This window comes from Petromyzon marinus, chromosome 29 (genome assembly GCF_048934315.1).
Source record: "Petromyzon marinus isolate PM22_M1 ecotype Great Lakes invasive population chromosome 29, UKy_Petmar_22M1.pri1.0, whole genome shotgun sequence".
Taxonomy (NCBI): domain Eukaryota; kingdom Metazoa; phylum Chordata; class Hyperoartia; order Petromyzontiformes; family Petromyzontidae; genus Petromyzon; species Petromyzon marinus.
The window spans coordinates 1,089,483-1,111,762 of NC_133695.1; the positions used below are offsets into that span (position 1 = coordinate 1,089,483).

The 22,280-nt window shown below is 47.9% G+C and overlaps 1 protein-coding gene across 2 annotated transcripts in view; it reads left to right on the forward strand.

Moving 5' to 3' along the window:
• Nucleotides 1-2,007: 2,007 nt before the first annotated feature.
• LOC116947382 (GDNF family receptor alpha-1-like) overlaps nucleotides 2,008-22,280 on the forward strand; it is a 35,167-nt gene continuing 14,894 nt past the window's right edge. Inside the window, exons 1-7 of one of the 2 annotated variants that reach the window (XM_032963044.2) lie at nucleotides 2,008-2,697; nucleotides 7,004-7,294; nucleotides 10,189-10,242; nucleotides 14,751-15,096; nucleotides 17,730-17,839; nucleotides 18,388-18,519; nucleotides 21,728-21,861. In XM_032963044.2, coding sequence (XP_032818935.1) covers nucleotides 2,637-2,697; nucleotides 7,004-7,294; nucleotides 10,189-10,242; nucleotides 14,751-15,096; nucleotides 17,730-17,839; nucleotides 18,388-18,519; nucleotides 21,728-21,861 — 1,128 coding nt within the window. In that variant the 5' untranslated portion in view covers nucleotides 2,008-2,636. Of the gene's footprint in view, nucleotides 2,698-7,003; nucleotides 7,295-10,188; nucleotides 10,243-14,750; nucleotides 15,097-17,729; nucleotides 17,840-18,387; nucleotides 18,520-21,727; nucleotides 21,901-22,280 lie in introns of both variants that reach the window. The other variant, XM_032963043.2, reaches the window with a different exon arrangement.

Here is a 22,280-nt window from a genome sequence, read left to right on the forward strand (position 1 = left end):
ACACCAACCACAATGGCATGCAGATGGGCATTAGCATTTAAATTATAAATCACTAATGACATTCGCTATCATTAACAAAAAAAAAGTATTGACAAAAAACTTGAAATTCTTCGTTAATGTATAGCTCGATGAAGGCCTCTTCCATGCAGCGTGGGTCATGGGTATTGTTTGACCATTCTTCACCATGCAGGTCAGTGTGGTTTAGTGATGGAGGATTGCCCGTTAACCACTGTCATCAATCTACCCACCCCAATATCATTAGATTTGAAGTTGTTTCATATTTTCAGAGACAAGATATACTTTTGCAAAGTAACTCACTACAGCGCACTATATCCGCGTAGTAAAACACAGAAAAAACAATGCAGAACGGCAAAACAATTATAGTCTTCATCGTTATCATCATCATCATCAGCCATCACCATCGCTCACGATCCTGTGATCCACCTCGCATCTGCACACAATTGTATTTTACCAGGTAAGGCCCACTAAGCTATAGAGCTCTATTTCAGAAGCGACCTGGTCACAAATGACAGCTCAACAAAGTTGCTTATCGTTTGGAAATGTATAGCAGCCCAACATTCTAAACGCGTGATGTTGATTTGAAATGTGGAGGCACGCGACTAGGGGAGAACGCGCAAACTCAAAATATACAGCACCAGACGTCAGGGTCAGGGATCGAACCCGCGACCTCCTGTCCACCGGGCAAGGAAGTTAACATCTTGCCACCGATGCGCCCCGATCTCACGAGCCGATGTCATCCCTTGTACGTGATGTGTACGTGTTATCTAACACGTGTTATCTAACACGTACACAGATTCCCCCCCCCCCCTCCAATTTCGGTTTAGGTTCCCGAAAATAATTCTCCCTGCGCTCCCGTGTTTGCTCTTGGTCATTGTCACTTTCTAAACATTGGCGTGGCTAAACACAAAGCTGCATATATAATATATATGTGCGATAGTATAAATAAATGTTGTGATTCTTCACTGTAATAATGTCATATTACTACTGTATGCAACGTGTAGTCCGCTGTAATGATGTTATATCCATCAGGACTGTGTAGGGGAGTTGTGAGAAGTAGCGGTCCGCACATTGCGCCTGGCAGTCGTCTCTTCACCAGTGAGTGCTGACCAAATTGGTGAAGTATGGTCCAACAAAGCCCAGGAGAACCTTGGCTTGATGAAGCAGTTACGATGGTAACGCGGGCGCAATCGAAACTTACGTTTCCACCATTCGTACATTCACCGTGATGACAAGAGGCACGGCAAAGCTGCGTCCAGTCGCAATGAAGTCAAGGCACACGCTTTACTCGCTACGGGGTGCTCTAAAGAAGGAGCATTGACGAAAACGTTGTAAGTAGTTTTTGTTGTTGTTAATTGGTTGTGATCGTGCATCACTGCCGACGTAACATCGCCAAGCGATTTATTTTACCCAATTGTCAAGACCCATCCCCAGCTCGTCTTTGCTTACAGAGACAAAGATCCCCCGTGTGGCCTGTAACACTGTTGGGACAAGTGCTGTCAGCGAGCACCTATGAAGGCCGGCACGGTACACGAAAGGGTGGCCAGCACTACGCACGGTCGCCTTTATCGCCCCAGTGGCGATGTTTATACACCGCACCGGGCAACTCATTTGAGGCTAAGTCGACCTAGGGGAGGCCCAGGACCGGTTCAGATAATCGTCACCGGTATTGGCCGTGAGCGGGAATCGAACCCGGGTCGCCAGGGTCGTAGCGCAGCGCAGCGCTAACCACTACACCACCGCTCCCCTTGACACACGCTACAGTACACGTGCGTCTTATACTCCGCAGCATGCAGTGGCGTATCATTGTTCTTTTCTCGACAATTACTTCATGACTCCGAGCCACGCTTTCCCGGAGTCCAACCTGACATTTCAGCACACACACACTTAAGATAATAAAACAATATCGATCACAAATCACCAGCAATGAGTCACGACTGACGGAGTCACGCGCACGTGAAGAGCCAAGTGACGCAGCAGCAGCAGCTGTGACTTGCAAGAGAAGGCCGACTCAAGGTGGCGTAGCGGAGCGATGATGCCGTGCAAGAGCCAATGCGCATATTGACATGTACACGTGTGTATATATATACACGTGCGTACGTACGCGCACACACGCACACCCCGGTATATAAAACGCGACTCCTCCTGCCAAAGCCCGCTCCGTTATAACACAGCGCCGCACAGGAATCTGCCGCATGTACCCTGGGTGCCAGGGCTGAGAGTGTGCGGATCCTGACCACCGACAGCTCAGATCTGCTGCTCTACGAACTGGGGCAGACAGCTGCTACAGCAGCAGCAGCAAGTCACTCAAATTTACAAAACCAAGATTCTTTCTCTTTTCGCCGGTCTAACCAACGGGCCCGCTGCCCCTTGCGTTGTTCGTTGATTGCTTGTGCAATTATTTGTGTTGCCTTGTTGCTTTGGTTTGGAGTTGACTTGTAGCCGCTGACTGCGACAAAGGCGTGCTCCATCCAGTGCGTGCTGCTCCCAGCGAGCGGGCACAGCACAAAGTGAAAGTCGCTGGCGCGCAGTTGTTCGCTGGTGCTGGTTACCGGTGGTCCACGTTGGTGGTCCACGTTGGTGGTTCACTTTGGCCGCTCGTCGCAAGCAGGACGAGGATGACGAGGATGATGATGATGTGCGCTGTCGCCTGTGCCCTGCTCGCGTTCGCCTCAGTGCGTGAGTATCTCTGTCCTATCCCACGCATTCCCTTTCACTCACAGCTGCCTATTCAGTTTGTCTGACTTCACAGCCGTTCTTGATATCTGTTCACGTCTGTCTATTCATTCAGGCGTGTCTATGGATGCAAGTGTCTATTCACCAAAGCTGTCTATACCAGCCATCGAGCTATTCATCTGTCTATTAATTTAAACGGATTTATAAAATCTTCCCATTCCTCTATTCATCCGACTGTCAATTCAATCGTCTGTTCACAAAATGTGTTCAACCCCCAATGTTTGTGCTGTGGGCGAAATCCATCCAATCTCTTTGTGTGATAGTCAATTCACCCGTCTATTCATGTTCCTGTTCATAAAATATGTTCATACATGCGGCTAATCATCCGTCTGTATGTGAATGCAGTGTCAATAAATGCTGTCCATCTGTCTACCCATCCGTCTGTCTATTAATCAGTGTATCCATCCGTCTATACACATGTCTATAAACCAGTCTGTTAATCCACCGGCCAATGAGACTATTCGTTCATCTATTCACCCATATGTCTATCCATCTATTCCTACTTCTGTCTTATCCTCCCTTATGTTTTTTTTCATTGATCCATTCGAATGTGTTTTTGTTTGCACTTAAACGCAGCAGTTTTCTGTGCTCATATACGGAGCAATTTAAATTGCTTGTCAGAAGACGTAAGCATGGGGGGGGGGGGCTACTGGCGAACTTCACTCTCGCAATGGTATCATTCCCTATAACTCATGCAAAGATGACGTTCTAACTCTCGCGCCAGAGGGAGCGGCGGCGCGCACATCGTTCGCGCACTGTGCCGTGAACACAGCCGTCTCAGTTCGATTCCCGACCCCGGCTCACATCAGTGGCGAGTGACATCGCAACTAGTCCTGCCCACCCACAACTCTACCAACCAGCACTAACCAGTGTGAAGTTGGTCTTCATTCAGCAGTGAATTAACCAAGGACTGCAACATGATTTAAAAATGCTCTAAAGGAGTAATTAATGGTATGCACACGTTCTCGATCAACTCTGCAGTCTGTTGTTGTTTTATTGAGTCTTTTAGTGTTTTCGACATGACATGTAAATGCCATATACTCACGATGGTCGTGATGGTAATATAATTTAACGAGTTAATTTTAATGTAAACTTACTCGCAGGCTACGTTGTTTTTAAAAAAAAATCAATCTCGTGTATTATACCTCGTAGAATTTTATTTTTAACCTCGAATGATTTGATTATGCATGTACTTTATACAATAGCTATAACACAATTTAAGTCGCCGTTAGTAAATGCTCTGTTGTAGTAGGCTAATACCCCATTGAATAACTAAAACAAATGTCCCTTATAGCACTTCTTATTCCAAGAATGTATTGTTTTTTTTAAGAAACATGATATCGGCACAAATCGCGTATAGGGTGACGTGTTACCGCTCGGGGCTTTTCACAATGTCAAGTGTAGTATTAGGGAAATATTTCGGTCCTTTGTGTGGACTTATTCTCTCCTCGATAGGACCCACATATATGCGTTACTGTGTAACGTGCATTGCTTCAATAAGCATCGTTTAGCTACGTGCCATATATTGTACAAGCAGAAATTAAAAAAATCACCATCATAATCCACTGCTGGATGAAGATCCTGATAAACCTCCACCGTCTCTCATGACCCTGCGATGCGATCCTACATCCGGCACCTGCAGCACACGAGCTGATTTCATTGCTCCATCTCCTTCAACTGTTGTTCTTTTTGACGCGTTCCATTCCTTGGCCACTCAGTCAGAATTCTTGACCGTCTGCCATTGTGCTTCCTAGCGACATGTTCTGCCCCAACCTATTTTACGTAAAAAAATATAAATGTCTTCTACCAATTACTTAATAATTTCTCAGACAATTACAAATTCTGAGAATGCGCTGCATGTGCTCCAGATAACAATTATTTCACATTCCACCCAATTAGCTCGTATTTCCCCTTCAGCCACCGGCTAAGCAAAGACAGTGATTTATATGTCACGCCAGTTTATTCCCTCCAACACCACCAGTTTTACACAAAATCCCGAGGGTAATCACAAGCTCCAGAACAGAAGAGTTCTCAACTGAAAGCCGCACGTGACATAGCAGCGCATCGTTAACCAGTGAGTCACATATAAGTGGCCTGATGAATATCGGGGAGTCACTGGTGCCGTACCCATACATTATTAACCGAGGGTGTTGCCTCGAGCACACGCGTGTCAAGCGTTGTGCACGAGAGGGTGTCCTGTTTAGTTTCAGCAGTCGCAGTTGTGGCCTCGGACGGAGAGAATTCAATTGGGCAGTGCGGGCACCAGCATTTTTATCCATAGCTTCGCCATGGCAAAAATCCAGGATATAGCAATTTCCGTGAGATCTGAAAGGGCTGCCTACTAATACTTGAACTACTGCCAAGGCTGCAGGATGGCCATCCGCTATTTTGAGATGGTGAATTGTTTTGCGTGTGTGTGGGTGTGCAGCAGTTGATCAGAAGAGCATTTCTTTAAATGTGGATTTTATTTAACAGTATTTTATTCTCGAATACTCTCTGGATTGTTAATACAGTACATTGTCATTATGTTGTCAATCTACTACTGGATGAGGAGTACCCCTCCCTACCCCATGCCATGTAGTCACAGAGGGTTGTTTGAACATACTTCATCATGCTGCGCTTTGAAGTTGCGTGAAGGGGGGTCCCACTCCGGTACAGATATCACTTTCCAATTATGTTAGCCGTGGCTGGGAATCAAATTCAGGTCACCAGGTGCAGAGTGCAGTATGCTAAGCAGTGCCGACTGCTCCACCCTGCACACATCAATCTGTAACACACATTCACATCCTATTACTTGGCTATAGAGTGGACGGTGCTGGCCGTGATATTAGCCTTTTTGTCTAAGGGACTCGGGTGTTTTTCAGCTCAAATGTAGCATTAGCACCTTACCCTGAGCAGCCCTCTAACTGCCAGTGTTATATTATCAGTGGCCAAATATGGATAAAAGCTGCGATTATTTAATTAGAAGACTGGGACAATATAAATAGTCCCGAATGTTTTCTGTGGCGAGGCACCCCAGTATTGAGTCTGGGAATTATCTGTCTGATTTCAAAACTGGCACAAAGCAATACATGCTTTGAGATGATGATGATGAAAACCACCTTACTGGGTGTTGGGAGAACAGCAGATTGCGCTTGTCCATTTAGAGTTGATTGATTGGTGCAAATGTCAACATCATCAACCGAGGTACAGCTGTACGTTTTAAGGCACACAATCATTTACATTCTTCCTCATTTGAGCTGCAGATAATTTTCCATAGTTTTGATTGAAAATCCGAGAGATTAAGCGAACTCTCATAAGAGATGGCTGTGTCTGACTTCCCGTGTCCTGTATTTGGAGTCAGCTGCTGAGCCTTCGCCTCCACGCCAAATATATTTAGAATACAAAACAAACAAATCCCCGTGATTTTGTATGTAAACAGTTTAGACATTTAAATGCTGTCAGCCACATTGCAGTATCCATCTATATATTAGGAACACGGCCACATGGTAACACATTATTTAAGAGCAGCACATATTTTTCAAACAAGCAGTTAATTTTAAACTTCAGGATAGTGTCATAAATGAAATACCAAAGTGACGTAACATTACACACACACACATTAATCTACACGGCATATATTTGGCAGTTGTGGATTGTTCAGGCCATGGCACCAGAAAACTCGCAACTTATGTCACGTAGACCTTCACATCCATTTCATGGCAGATGGTGCACTTTAGGAGCAATTCCACGCGACAATTACCCCGCAACGGAATGAATCAACCCATTGAGTGCACGAAAGCAGAGACCAGGCGCAGTGTTGGGCGCTCCGACCACGAGGACATCTCAGCCACCCATGAGCCAGGCAACGATTATGTTTCAAACCATCACCCTCATCTGCCGTGATCAATCCACTGCTGGATGAAGGCCTCCCGAAGCCGTGTACAAGGTGAGAACGTGCACGCACCCACGTGTGCGCGCACGTTCTCACCTTGTTCTGCATGGGCTTCCTCTAGGTTCTCATAAGAAACCCCACACAATGTTCGCTGGTGTTGGCCAAATCATCCCCAGTGCTCACAGCAATTACCTGCAAATGTACTCAAACGGGATTACGCACAGCACCCCCCCTTCCCCCGCCCCCCCCCCCGACTACGAAAACCTCGGCAGGGACCCCCCTGACGGAAAGGGCCTTGAGGCTATGCGCGAGGCCTCCCCCGGGCCACGCCGCCGCTTGTCCGCAACGATGTCCGTGGCCACGCTCTGCCCGCAGTGTGCAGCGTCGGCGCGAGCCACCAGCAGCAGCAGCAGCAGCCACGGCAGGACTGGGTGGAGTGCTCGGCGGCGCTGCGGCTGTGCAAGGCGGAGGCGGCGTGCAACCAGTCGTTCCGCAGCCTGGACGCGTGCGTGCACGGCTCGCCGGGGCGCGCGGGCGCCGACTGCATGGACGCGCTCATGGCGCTGCAGTCGCAGCCCATCTACGGCTGCAAGTGCAAGCGCGCCGAGAAGAACGAGCAGCGCTGCCTCAAGATTTACTGGACCATGCACAGCAGCTTCGAGCAAGGTTGCGCGCGCACGCGCCCACCCACCCGCGTGTGCGCGCACCCACCCACCCACCCACGTGTGCACGCACCCACCCACCCACGCGCACCCACCCACCGGCGTGTGCGTGTGACACTGGGGGAGCGGTGGTGTGGCGGTTAGCGCTACGCTGCGCTACGAACCCGGCGAACCGAGTTCGAAACCCGCTCATGGCCAACACCGGTGACGATTATTTGAACCGGTCCTGGGGCTCCCCTAGGTCGACTCGGCCTCAATTTAGTACCTAGTGCGATGTGTAACAACATTGTCACTAGGGAGACAAAGGTGGCCGGGCATGGTGTTGGCCACCCACGCCCTCGTGTGCCGTAACAGGCCTTTATAGGTGCTCGCTAGCAGCACTTGTCCCTAGAGTCTATAAGGCTACATGGGGGACCTTTGTCTTCGTCTGTCACTGCGCTACGAGCCCAGCGACCAGAGTTCGATTCCCTGTCGCAATCAAACGTCAGTGACGAATATCGGAAGCTTTAAATGAGTACCTGGTGGAATGTGTAAACCATGGGAGACAAAGGTGGCTGGAGAGACAATGTACTGGGGAGACAAAGGTGGCCGGGCATGGTGTTGCCACGCCACCCCCTCATGCGCCGTGCCGGCCTTCATAGGTGCTCGCTAACAAAAGTCTTTTGACGGCTCCATGGGGCATCCTTGTCTCCGTGTGCAGGTAAGAGTGGGGAACACAGCTCGTGCATCTGCTCGTTGTCTCAGTCAACCCTCTGCCACGTAACCTCTTTCGACATTTTGCGTGGCCTCAAAGCACACCTAGCCTGGCACGAACGTTGTGGTGACATCACCGCCATGTAATTGCGAACGGCGGCTGTTGTTGTGCATTTGCACGAAGAAACACAGGCAAAAGATGGCCTGTGTAGCTACCTACATAGATTGTTGGGGCAAGCGCTGTACAGAATGAAGCCGGCATGGCGCACGAGAGGGGGTGGTTTGACTTGCACCAAGGGTTGCCACCTGCGAGACACAACTACCCGGGATTTTTCATGGGAAGAAAATGAATTTCTCACAAGACCTGCAGATGGAAGAACTGCCTGCAAATGCGTTGTCTTGAGTGTTGTGTTATTAGCATCTGTCAAACACGGTGTTTTTTAAGTTCTAGATTTTTTTTGTCAGAAAATCAGGACAGGTGGCAACCCGACTGCCTTCACACCAGGTGCTCACTTAAGGCTGCGTTGAACTTCTTTCGCACCATACCTAGGCAACCGTGCTAATGATAACCGTGGCTGGGAATCCAACTCAGGTATGCTGTATGTGTAGGGCAGCGGGCGAGCCACCGCACCACACTCCCAAGACACTTAAGACCAATGGAGAAACAAAGTGTTGCCACGTTAGTGTGACGTAATTATACACACGGTAGATCTCGTGGACACGTTTGCGTCTCCACTGATTGTGGTTGTTATCCGTTTCCTTCCTGCGTGACTTACCTGCACTGCTACTGTGACGAGCCCGTTGTTTTACAACAGCGGGGTTTAATTATAGTACACGAGTGTAGGTTTCCAGTTGCACAAAGTCCCTGTGGTCAGAAGAACACGTTGTGCGGCCCTCTGATTTTGGACCTGTATCTCAATCCAAAGCGTTTAAAGATGTTTCTCAAATTGTTGCCATACGCTGCCTTCGCGTGGATGTGTATCCCAAGTCCAGCTGGTGGGTAACGACAGTGGGACGCACTCAGGCCTCGGGAGGCTTCGTGCCCGTTCCTGCCAATGAGCAGATTCCCAGAAGAGAAGTCGCCACCAACACGGAGAGACATTGAGGCTTCTAGACAGCGCTGTATGAAATATGCAAGTGTGCTGTGAATGCCACGCGTGCATGGTAGAGCCAATTGTGTCAACGTACCGCTGGTTGGGGGCCTCCCCACGTTGTGTGGGTTGTAGGGATTATTTTATCATACTAAACTAAAACTATATATTTTTTATTGTTACCAGGTAAAGGTCCACTGAGTTATACAGCTCTTTTTCAGAAGCGACCTGGCTATCGCAAATGATAGCCCGATGAAGTTCCGTATCACGATGACATTTATAGCAGCCAAATACTCTAAACGCGTGATGCTGATTCTAAATGTGGAGGGAAAAACCAGACGATCCCGAGAAAAATCCACGCGAACACGGGGAGGGAGACACGCAAACTCCAAATATACAGCAGCAGGCGTCAGGGTCGAGATCGAACCCACGACCTCCTGTATACCAGGCGAGGTAGTTAACACCCCCCACCCCATGGCTTGGTCAAGGTAAGGAGCATAGATGTGGCATACACAGAGCACAGCACTGCCCTCTGCTGGCCATAACGTAGTCATGCAGAAGCCTATAGCAACTGTTGGTTCCTAAGTGATTGCGCATCCATGCAGGATCCAGGCTGAACCCAATTTAGCTTCCACGGGAGGATGAGGTAGGGTACAGTACCGCGTATGTACCACGTATATGTACCACATACGTTCTAAACGAGTATTTTAGATGTGCTTGTTATTCTTGGTTAGGATGTTTAGCAATTATTTGTCAGTCTTCGTGCAGTTGTCTTCATTATTGTATTCGCCTTTATAAGTCAGGAACCCCTTGATGAATAGACTTGATGGGTTCTCTCACCTGCCTGTACAATAAATGAGCTGTCTTGTGTGCATGTCAGACCTATATTTTGACATAATGATTTATGAAGGCATGCATGCAGGTATATAGATGGAATTAAACAGACGGTAAGACACAGCAGCACGTGGAAATAACATCTTGTTGTTTGCTTTTGAAAAATGTTATTCAGCTACATTGTTACAATTAAGGTTGCTGAGGTTGTGCTCTTGACAGTGTGATTAATTAGTATTTTGGAATGTTGCCTTTGACTAACGTTAAGCCATATTCTTTGCAGATGACGACATATTCGCAAAATTGCAGGATACGCCTTACATCCCACTTCAGTTGGGTAAGTCATACAGTTCCAGTCACCCACAGGAATCTTTGGCTATTGTTGTTGTTATCATGAGCACTGAGTTGTAAGTAACAAATCAATCATCCCGCTTGGACGATAGTTGCGTCTCCTTATGCGTTGCAAATCCTAGAGGAGAATCGATGTCAACACTCAGAACCAGGTGGAAAGTGGCAGTGGCCAAATGGGAACCTGAGAAATTGCTTTGGGGAATATTGTTTTCATATTTGGTATTTCAGGTATCAGCTGCATCATCATCATCATCCATGATCAATGCACTGCTGGTTGAAGGCCTCCCCAACCAAATCGCCATCACTCATTGACTCATGGCACGACTATCCACTGAGCTCCGCCGCACAATCATCTCTGAAACTACCCTCGATCCACGTGAAAAACTCTAAACTCTTCACAAGTTGAAGCCAGTCACGTACATACAAAAAAAACATACGTATGCAATTTTCTGTAATACACACAATAATGCAAACCTTTTAAACTAATCACAATGTAGATGCCAAGTTGCAATCTGCTCTTATTGCTCAGTGCAATGTATATCGTACACACAAAGAAATGGCACGATACTGTAAAGTGTCTTCTTATTAGTATTCTGTGCAAAGATAATTTTACTTTCGCAGCAAATGGAAATATCGCCACGTTTCATGAAGAGTTATTATTTGCTGTTCTCTTAATTAATTGGATGCAAAGTCATTACTGTGAAAACGGCTGAATAATGGAACTATGCTATTAATTGATTATTGCTGTCATGGAGCTGTTCAAATTAAAGGTCCTGACTAAGGATGTCCATGTTACAAGAGCCCTGCCATGTCTCTGCTCAAGTCCTGTAATATTAGTATCCATCTGCGCACTACATTGACGGTTTGTGTATGTGTCAATACGCAAACGTATAGTCATTCATGAAATATATGGAACTAAACTTTAAAAGTGTGCAAAGAAGTACACTTTTAAAGTTTAGAAGCATGGAGAGACAGAAAGAGGAATATGTGGATTGGAGAATATGCGCAGGCAGCTTAGTGACTTATTAACTGTTCAGAAAGATACGTGGGTTTGGGCAACACAGATCACTTATAGAATGGCCGATGTTCAAGAATAATAACAGAGGGGCAGCCAAGGAATGTAATCCGTCGGATAGGACACTAGCGAGAAGATTGAGCGATGAATTCAGTTCATGTGCAGGCGCTGGGTAGATTCCGACATCGCCAGATCAAGAGAGGTAGCGGTAGTTAGGAGAGGCCTTCATCCAGCAGTGGATTGAACATGGCTGGTGATGATGCAGTGGATTACAGTTCAGATTTAAAAAAACCAACATGATATACTTGGTTCGATGGACTATTAATGGCTGGTCTTTCCAAAATACATATAGTTGTTTTCCTTCACAATTTGAATGACTTATGCAACAACAACAAAACATTTAATAAAGAATTAAAGCTTTCGTGACTGCATAAATTACTCATTGGTTATTTTTCGGTAAAGTCACGTATGTAGAAATTATGGTATTTCTACATACGTGACTTTACCGAAAAAAAAGAATGAGTAAAAAAACATTTGCCAGGGTCATGTGGACATCTGCAATCGCTTTAACTCTGAGCCAGCCTCTCGCATGTTACACTCGATGGACTCTTTTGATGGAATCCTGCCTCACTCGCACGCCTGAACTGAGCTAAAATCCTTCACAATCTACTTGAGAAAATATCTCACATCACAAAATCAATACGGCATGGCAGACACTTGGTGTACGAAACTAACAGGTTATGTCTGGATGTAGTTTATGCATGCTCTCCACTGTACGCTTTTGGAACTCTTTTATTTCAAGATGACGGGTTTCGTCCTCGCCACATTTCTTTGCTCTCAACTTCACATCACCTTCTAGTTTTTGATTGTCACCTCCACACTTGGATGGGCCAGCCTTACGTGAGCTGTTCAACGCAGATGGCTCGAAGAGACAAGAGGCTACGATGCTAATTCTTGAGCTGAGAGCCAGGAGTTGTATAGCCGATTCAATAAATCAGATCATCATCACTGGCATTGTACGTATGCTGAACTTCATGTACGTATGTTGAACTTCATGTACGTATGTTGAACTTCATGTACGTATGTTGAACTTCTTTCGCACCGTACGTAGCCAACCGCGCTAATCGGCGGTGCGGGGGAGGAAACAACAAACTAAACACAAAAATAAGCTCTAAACAAATGAGTTTTAAATTCAGTTGCCAGATTTGGTACGAGCTTTGCTGAATGCTGTTTGCCGTGGATGCGTGGAGAACTCATCGCGTGCTGGATATTTACCAAGGCGATGCTGGAGGACGTGCGCGGAAGCAGAATCAGAATATTTACTTCGACTGCAGGAGGAATCCGATGAGCTGTGAAGCTCTTTTTCACAGACGTCCAGCAGGAGCGATCGGCGACGCTTCTCGCAGTAGTGGGGGGCGCGTTCCGTCTGGCCGGGTCGCGTTTCAGTTGGGACCAAAGATGCCCTGGGGAGGGATCATCGGTGATCGATATGATGGAGTACTCACAGGTCCTGTAGGAGCTCGCAGCAGGAAAAAAAGACGAGGATGCACTTGAACAACATCAACATTTGTCTAGGGTTTTATTTTTGGAGTGTGTGTACGGGTATTGCTAATCAGACAATTTCGTACATGCACTGTATATGCATAATTCATATCCAGTATGCAATGCTATGCGCACGAATACAACCCTCTGAATTAAAACAAAACATCCCCTATAAATAAATACTGTACCCCCATTATATTCCTTGTTACTTTCAATTAGGCTAACAGGCTATTAGTTACATTCCCTATGGGAGAGAATGTTTATTTTAATCATATTGCGTATAGCGCTTCGGTTATCAAAAACAAAGTGGGGTTGGCCCCTGAATGCCACGGCAAGGCGTACGGGAACAGCTACAGGACATAGCAAAGGGGGCCACGCTCTCTACGTACGGGGACAGCTACAGGACAGAGCAAGGGGGGGCCACGCTCTCCACGTACGGGAACAGCGACAGGACATAGCAAAGGGGGCCACACTCTCCACGTACGGGGACAGCTACAGGACAGAGCAAGGGGGGGCACACTCTCCACGTACGGGGACAGCTACAGGACAGAGCAAGGGGGGGCCACACTCTCCACGTACGGGGACAGCTACAGGACAGAGCAAAGGGGGCCACACTCTCCACGTACGGGGACAGCTACAGGACAGAGCAAGGGGGGCCACACTCTCCACGTACGGGGACAGCTACAGGACAGAGCAAGGGGGGGCCACACTCTCCACGTACGGGGACAGCTACAGGACAGAGCAAGGGGGGGCCACACTCTCCACGTACGGGGACAGGACAGAGCAAGGGGGGCCACACTCTCTACGTACGGGGACAGCTACAGGACAGAGCAAGGGGGGGGCAGACTCTCCACGTACGGGGACAGCTACAGGACATAGCAAGGGGGGGCCACGCTCTCTACGTACGGAGACAGCTACAGGACAGAGCAATGGGGGGCCACACTCTCCACGTACGGGGACAGGACAGAGCAAGGGGGGGCCACACTCTCCACGTACGGGGACAGCTACAGGACAGAGCAATGGGGGGCCACACTCTCCACGTACGGGGACAGCTACAGGACAGAGCAAGGGGGGGCCACACTCTCCACGTACGGGGACAGCTACAGGACAGAGCAAGGGGGGGCCACACTCTCCACGTACGGGGACAGCTACAGGACAGAGCAAGGGGGGCCACACTCTCCACGTACGGGAACAGGACAGAGCAAGGGGGGCACGCTCTCCACCCAGCCTGGAGGAGACGCACTCATACATATCAAAGCGACTATGACAGAATGTGTTTGTCTTGGCAGCACATCTGTGAAGGATACATCGGATGTAGCCTTCGGCCTCACTCGTTAAGTTACGAGCCTTGCATACAGTTCGGCCTCTTTTAAAGACATCTAACGAGCGAAATGTCGTGAACAGCATTTTGTTAAATCTCGTATTGCCCATCTATTATTGATCTTCATATCAAATTCTTATTCAACAAACACTATGAAAGTTTATATCTGGCATTCACGTTACATAGCAGCAATATCAAAGTTCACGTATAGTATGTGCTGGACACGACGCATTTAGTTAATTTTAGGTATAGCAAAAAAACCATGGTGGAACCTTGTAAGCAAAAGGTGTAAAGGTGCAGCCCTGCAATGCCTTGCTCACGTCATTGCTGGCAGAGGGATCTCTATTTGATGGAGCTCCAGAAAGGGGAAAACCGATCATAATTTTTTTTCATTCTTTGATACTGGAAAAAATATCCCATTTTGTAGTTATCATTTGCAAACTCCCGCTCTGATTGATGCATACGCACGCTGAACTTCTTTCGCACCGTACGCAGCCAACCGTGCTAACCGGAGGTGCGCAGAGGGGGGCGAAGTACGAACAATCTAAAAAAGCAGACTATACCATACCCCCCCCCACCCAACCCGCGTGTGTGTCACCGCTGACCGTCCCGACAGAGGGCGAGACGGGCCTGGCGGCCGACGATCGCATGGACTGCGTGGAGGCCACGTCGGCCTGCAACAAGAACGCCTCGTGCCAGTCGCACCGCACCGAGTTCTTCATGAAGTGCATGCGGCCCTCGGAGAGTCCGTGCGACCGCGAGTCGTGCCACGTGGCCCTGCGGCGCTTCTACGACAACGTGGCGGTGGTGCGGAGCCGCAGCCTGCTGTTCTGCACCTGCAGCACGGAGAACTGCGAGGACCGCCGCCGCCTCACCATCATGCCCGAGTGTTCGTACAAGCAGAAGGAGCGCCCCAATTGCCTCAACGTCCACGCCAAGTGCCTCCATGACCGCGTGTGCAGGTCGGTCTGGCACGACCGATCCTCGTTCCGACACTTCAACAGCAACGACTTGAACGGTTTTTTTTTAAAGTAACATTTTCGCAAGACAAAAGCGGAAGGTTGCTATTCACTATCGCAGTACTACCAACGTGCCTGGGTTGTAGCTTACTAGAACTAAGTTTGTCGTTGAGTACACACACACACACAAGTAACGTACTATTTATCTCTCCGATATCTACGCCGCGCTGAATGCCGCTGCATGTTGACTTTGGCACAAAATACATCGTTAGCTGTGGGGAACACTAACCTCACGCGGACTCTGCGAGGTGCAAGCCAGCTGCGGAGAGCAGTGTCAATCAGCATGCATTGGAACGTCTAACGCCGTTAGAGTTTCAGCTGACCAAGCCCACTGAGAACAACTTGCAGAGTGCTTAATCTGGTTGCCGTTTTGATTCGGCAGCTTCATTACGGACGCTGCGATGGTGTTTTCGCGTTGCGCCGCTTGCCGTTCAGCACACGTGGTGATGCACATCGTGGTCGTGGATTCGATTCCGACCCTGATACCTGCTGTATATTTGGAGTTTGCGTGTCTCTCTCTCTCCCCGTGGTCGGATTTTCTTCTCCGGGCCCTCCGGCTTTCCCCTCCACATTTAGAAACATGCGTTTAGAGTATTTGGCTGATGTAAATTTTCACGTGATAAGCCACTTTGTTGAGCTATCATTTGTGGGCAGATCGCTTCTGAAAAAGAGCTACATGGCTCAGTGGGCCTTACCTGGTCAAATAAAAATATATTTTTGTATTAAATAGTTTAGCATTAAGCTCATTTGCAAGCAGACACAGCAGGACTGTCCTGAAGTTTTGGGAATAGCTGCATTGTGAGAAACTGAATTGCCACTGTGCATCAACTAAGCCCTGATTCATCAATTACATTTGATCCTCACTCTCATGACACATCCATCGAATTGCACATGCACGGATCGCTTATTGATGTTTCGTTTATCGTTCAGGTGAGCCCTGTCGCCTGAGCATACTTACCAGTCCGACTGACTGAAGCGGTAGGCTGACAATCAGTAAACCCTTTAAACGCATAACAACTTACAAAGGAAATCGTACAGATTTGTGAACATTTTGGAGAAAAGAAATGGTGTTAAGCCGCGATTCATTTTGAAAATCGGTTTGAAAACTTGCAGCCTATCACTTACATCAGTCGGGTTGGCAAGTGAACGTTAGATGCACGACATTCATCGCAATGTTAAACGACGAATAATTTTAGTGATCAAATTGTCACCCGAAATCATTAAAATTCATAGAACCAAGAGGTCAGCGAATCATTGCACGTCTGATGAGCACCTTTGAGTTGTTTAAACTGCATGTAGCCCATAGCCCTCTTCAGTGGGGCCCTGGAGCCCTGGGGTCTGCTGCTGCTGCTGGGTTCATAGCTGGGGCATAGCGGCCTTGACGGCCAAGATACTACCCAATAAACGCTATCTCAGCGTCGTGGGGTAGACCGGTGAATAGGGGTGGACTGATTCACCATCCCGACGAGTCGATGCATTGGCACAATTCAGGGACACGATTATATTCAAGATTACATTCCATTTATTTGTTTTTATGGCACCGATCACTTGAACCCATTATATACAATATAGCGATGGAATAACATTGAGTCTTACAAATGCATTGTTAATGTTAAACGTCTTTATTATAAGAATCGATGCATCATTACACCGCAAGTGATGAATCAGCCACCTTACAGCCGGTCTCTTGTGTGTGTTTTTTATTTAGCTGTTTCTTGACATTTCCCCCCCACACTTGTGGCTTCTGCCATCCTGGCCCTTTCTCCATTCATTGCTGTCCTGAGCCTGAAGGGCGCAGCTACGGTGCATGTCGTGGGTGTCCAGACACCCACCACATGTTGAATTATGGCTTATCCACAAGATTTTGGGCAAAAATCACACGTGTGTGTTTTTTAGTCCACGATTTTCGTCTTTCAACAAGGTGACATGAATGCTGATTATGATGATGATCGAACCGTTAATTACACAGTAGTGCATGCACAGTCGACTCAGTGGCGAGTCAGTATCCACTGGTTTGATCGATTTTATATCGTTGCAATATAGCAGAACTCCTCTTTTCCAGGACAAACGGACCATGGATGTGGTCTGTAATCTACCCAGTAAGCACCGGGAACCATTCACTCGCAGCAGCAAGCGCCTGGCTTGCACATTGTCGAAAGAGCTATTACTGCAGCCATCTAAGACGGCTACGAAGTGATGAGAGAATCATGGCTCTCAGGATGATTCGTTGAGTGTTGACCATGGTAATGGAACAGCGTGGCTCAAGATAACATTGTCGTGTTACACAGACTGTGCCCCTGGATCCTTTACCTTCGATAGTCCAATCCACAGTCGTACTCGAATTGTAAATGTTGTGGGTTAACTCAGCAACGCACCGGTGTGCTGAAGTAGTAACTAATTGGCACTTTTTATTTACGTGACAAATCTTACTAATTGGCCGTTTCGGGTCGTGGCGGGTTTAACGACACATTTATATTTACGCGATTTAAGACAAGAAATATAGATGCAGTTTAACTTTATTATGGACTTCATGTCCTCGTTTTCAAATTTGCGGTTTTTTTGCCTCCTTTTTCCAGATCTCGGTTGGATGACTTCCGGATGAACTGTGCACCAGTGAGCTACTGCAGGGCTGGCTGTGAGACAGAGAACTACAAACGATGCCTCTACGCCTACACTGGCCTCATCGGTACGTAACGCCGGAACACCGCCACGTTCTGGATGAGTCACTGCAATGACAAATTGCAAGGAACATTGTTGACATGATAGTATCTCGAAAACACGTGCTGCAGTAATACATTTATAATTGATAACTGCAAGGAAAGGCACGCGTAAGAATCAAGTGTCTCTCGGAACGTCTGCCTTAAATAATTAACAAATGCAAAAAAAAATCAATAGGCTTCAGTTGTAAGCAGCATTTTATTGTGTAATGGCGAAATGTGTTTTGTGCAACGCTAATGACGGATGATGGACGCTTCAAAATGAACTGCGACACGCTATTAATCTGTGTTGTCTTCGCGATGCAGGCAGTCGTGAGAGGCATGCATTACCCTTCAGGGCAGTGGCGTCGCTATTGTTGGGTGTGCGGGAGGTGCAGCTGTCCCGTGGCCCAGGCACCGGGTTATGAAGAAGGCAGCAAAGCTGACAGAGGGCTCCGTTTCATTCCTTGTGCCTGGGCAGGGCACGCGCCAACCACGCTGCTGCGCTGCTGCACCTTTTGTTGTTGTGCGTTCACAGGCACGGTCATGACTCCCAACTACATCAACACCAGCCTGGCGGTGTCGCCGTGGTGCACGTGTGACGGCAGTGGGAACAAGCTGGATCAGTGCCAGTACCTGCTGGGCCTCTTCACGGACAACCCCTGCCTGAGTGAGTCCCACTCAAGCCTGCCGTCTATACGACATGAGCGAGGCTCTGAATAGCTGGGGACCCTGCAACTTCGTGTTCACACCACTGCTGACAGAAGGCAGCTCCATAGAACTCCCTGTCATCATCATCACGATCCATGAGGCATAGCCCGCAGTCGGTGTCCACTGCATATTTCGTCATTTGTTTCCACTTTCCTCTCTCTCTTCTGGTGCCAATATGCTCAAGAAGTGTCACATCTTGCTGGTACCGATCTTGTGCTGTCGTCATTGTCGTCAAGCCACTCTCTGTGAGGTCTTCCTCTCTTTCCGGTTCCTTCCATTTCTCCGAACAACAACAACAACAACGACACACTTTTAATTCTCCTGTTGTTCTCCATCCTACATATGTGTCCAAACAATGACAGTTTCCTTCTCATCACTGCCTGCATCAAGTCTTCCTCTATGTGCAACCTTTTTCTTACATCATCTTTGGGTCCAGTTTAGATGCAAGAACTCCCAATAGAGGATGTTTTGGCCTATCCTTCCACGCTGGTCAGACATCTTTTAAGGGGTACGATTACCCACACTTAATGCCACCCTCCTGGATGCTTCCTCCTGGTCGACTAACCGCGGTGTACCCAGTTATAATGCTGGGTAGACAGAGGCAAGGGCTATTGGAAAAACATAAACTTCCATATGCCCGTGAGATCAAACGGGCGACCTTGGGATTGCAAGTCCGGTGAGTGTGCTGTTATGCCACAGCAGCATCGGAAGGGAAATAAAAAGTTCCGTGCTGGGAGGTGGTAGGAGAGCAAACTACACTCGAATAGAGTACAACCAGGGTGGGCTTCAGAGTCGAGATAATTGATCATCACCCAGCATCGGCCAAGAGAATGGTGTTCCAAAGAGCAGGGGCTGAGGAGGAGGTTGAACAACTTGGTTTCTGGCAGAGGTTAAATCACAGCTGGCGAGCAAAGGCCCAGGGGGCCCAAAGCACCAAGCGGCCAGCAGCCAATGGCACTGCAGCGTGGTGAGAGGTGAGTGAGGAGAGGCTGTGGTGAGAGAGGTGAGTGAGGAGAGGCTGTGGTGAGAGAGGAGTGAGGAGAGGCTGTGGTGAGAGGTGAGTAAGTAGAGGCTGTGGTGAGAGAGGTGAGTGAGGAGAGGCTGTGGTGAGAGACGAGTAAGTAGAGGCTGTGGTGAGAGGTGAGTAAGTAGAGGCTGTGGTGAGAGAGGTGAGTGAGGAGAGGCTGTGGTGAGAGACGAGTCAGTAGAGGCTGTGGTGAGAGAGGTGAGGAGAGACTGTGGTGAGAGAGACGAGTCAGTAGAGGCTGTGGTGAGAGAGGTGAGTGAGGAGAGGCTGTGGTGAGGGAGACGAGTCAGTAGAGGCTGTGGTGAGAGAGGTGAGTGAGGAGAGGCTGTGGTGAGAGAGGAGTGAGGAGAGGCTGTGGTGAGAGGTTAGTAAGTAGAGGCTGTGGTGAGAGAGACGAGTGAGGAGAGGCTGTGGTGAGAGACGAGTCAGTAGAGGCTGTGGTGAGAGGTTAGTAAGTAGAGGCTGTGGTGAGAGAGACGAGTGAGGAGAGGCTGTGGTGAGAGGCGAGTAAGTAGAGGCTGTGGTGAGAGAGGTGAGTGAGGAGAGGCTGTGGTGAGAGAGACGAGTCAGTAGAGGCTGTGGTGAGAGAGGTGAGTGAGGAGAGGCTGTGGTGAGAGAGACGAGTCAGTAGAGGCTGTGGTGAGAGAGGTGAGTGAGGAGAGGCTGTGGTGAGAGAGACGAGTGAGGAGAGGCTGTGGTGAGAGACGAGTCAGTAGAGGCTGTGGTGAGAGGTTAGTAAGTAGAGGCTGTGGTGAGAGAGACGAGTGAGGAGAGGCTGTGGTGAGAGGTGCAGGATCCAGGGAACCAGGATGCGCAATGGTTACCGTAGCACAGAAGGTTGGCAAGTGGCAGTGCTCCGCAACGTGCACGCTCTCATACAGATGGACCGTGCTTGCCAGAGGTGCACAATGTCTCATCCATCAAAACAAAATGTTTATTGAGTCGAATTGGTCCACACGGCATTGCTACGGCAGTGTGTGTGTAATTCCATGGGAAAACCCGAAAACAACATGAAGTCCAAGACAAACTGTGAAGATGATATATCACTTGAATACTCATAAAATGAAGGAAGGAATGCAGACCTCCAAATAGCGTGTGGCCTGATGATTCATCATAATTAACAATCCGTTGTTAATCCACTGCTGGATAAAGGCCTCTTCACGCTGTCTGTCAATGGGAGTTGTTTTCGCCATACTTCACCACACTGGTGAATGTGGATTTCTGAGTTGGAGTGGTCGAGTAGCCGAGGTCACAAACCGTTCAGATATCACCCCCATAGAGGTTCTGCCAGGTTGCTGATTTCACACAGTATGCGAACCACTACACCACCACTCATCTGCAGCCTAAGTTTAGCCCTTATTACATCTAACAGATAAGGGAGCATTTCAGCTCAGCTATTTCAGTAAAATTGCTATACAGCAGTTATTTATGCATACAATCAAGTTACAGGGAATGAGAGTTGAACAGCCTCATGCCGTTCGATGTTTCAACTGATAACATGAATCCTCCTCTGGCTAGGCGAATGGAGGTTTAGCATTTAATGAGGATCCAAGTCCTTAATCGGCTAAAACAATTATTTACTCAAATGCACAGGGCATGTAATGGTTTACGGGAATTATATTGGATTGACCAAAGAATCTGGGTTGTACGATGCCATTTCAGCTGGTGACATTTACCAAAAGGTAGCAAACAGTCGAATGTCAACAAACCATACGCACGCCATAATTACACGTATCTTGATAACAACTGATGTAATTGTGACTAACATGCCTATTTTGGCTGCTCAAATTGGAAAATGACAAACATTTCCATAAAGGGATGTGTACGGCAATGCGTTGTAATTATTGTTCTATTTAAAACAATGTCCCTTTGCAGACTATAACAAAACAAATTTAATTGAATGTGTTTCATGATGTGCTTTAAAATGGAAAATATGGTGACATTCTTGGAATGGTACTGCTAGTGATAATGGGACTGTGGAATGTGCGAGATTAAGTTGAACAGTTGATTTGAAATGAATGACCCGTTATTTTGACTTGAACTTTTGATCAAAAGGATTGCATGCATATGTGCAGTGATCAAAGACAACCGGTCTGCGTGCTGTATTTATTAACGTCTAAAAATGTTGTAACGCCATCAGAAAGCGCCATCTCCCTGTTCACTGCAAGCGGCGACCACGGCGTGATGGGAAACCACAACTGTGCAACACCAAACCCGCACAACTCCGAACGCTTCGCGGCCATCAACGAAAACGAAACCTCGACAGTGGCCAAGGTGATGGTCATTACCACCGTCAATAATGACACACAACAGGTCAGTGTGTCAACAGTTATATTAGAATAACGACTAAATTGCGGGTCTTTGCCATTGCACTGTTGGATGAAGGCCTCCCGTACGTGTGTGTGCAGTCCGTTCTCCTATAACGCGGCGGTAGTTGCGTTCCTGAAGAACATCGCCTTATGGACAAATCTATTTTAATAAATAATATGTGACAACGCGAATTAACCGAGATAACGCATGAGATGTGTACGCAGGCTGAACAAAGACTGAGGCTCGTGAGTAGGATCTAGAAGCATCCAGCAGCATCCCACCGCCTTGTTGCGATGACGCTACACCGAGGCAGCCGTACGACCGCTTATTCCTACTCGTGCTGCGACGTAGTTCCGTTCACTCGATCGTGTTGTATCCTAATG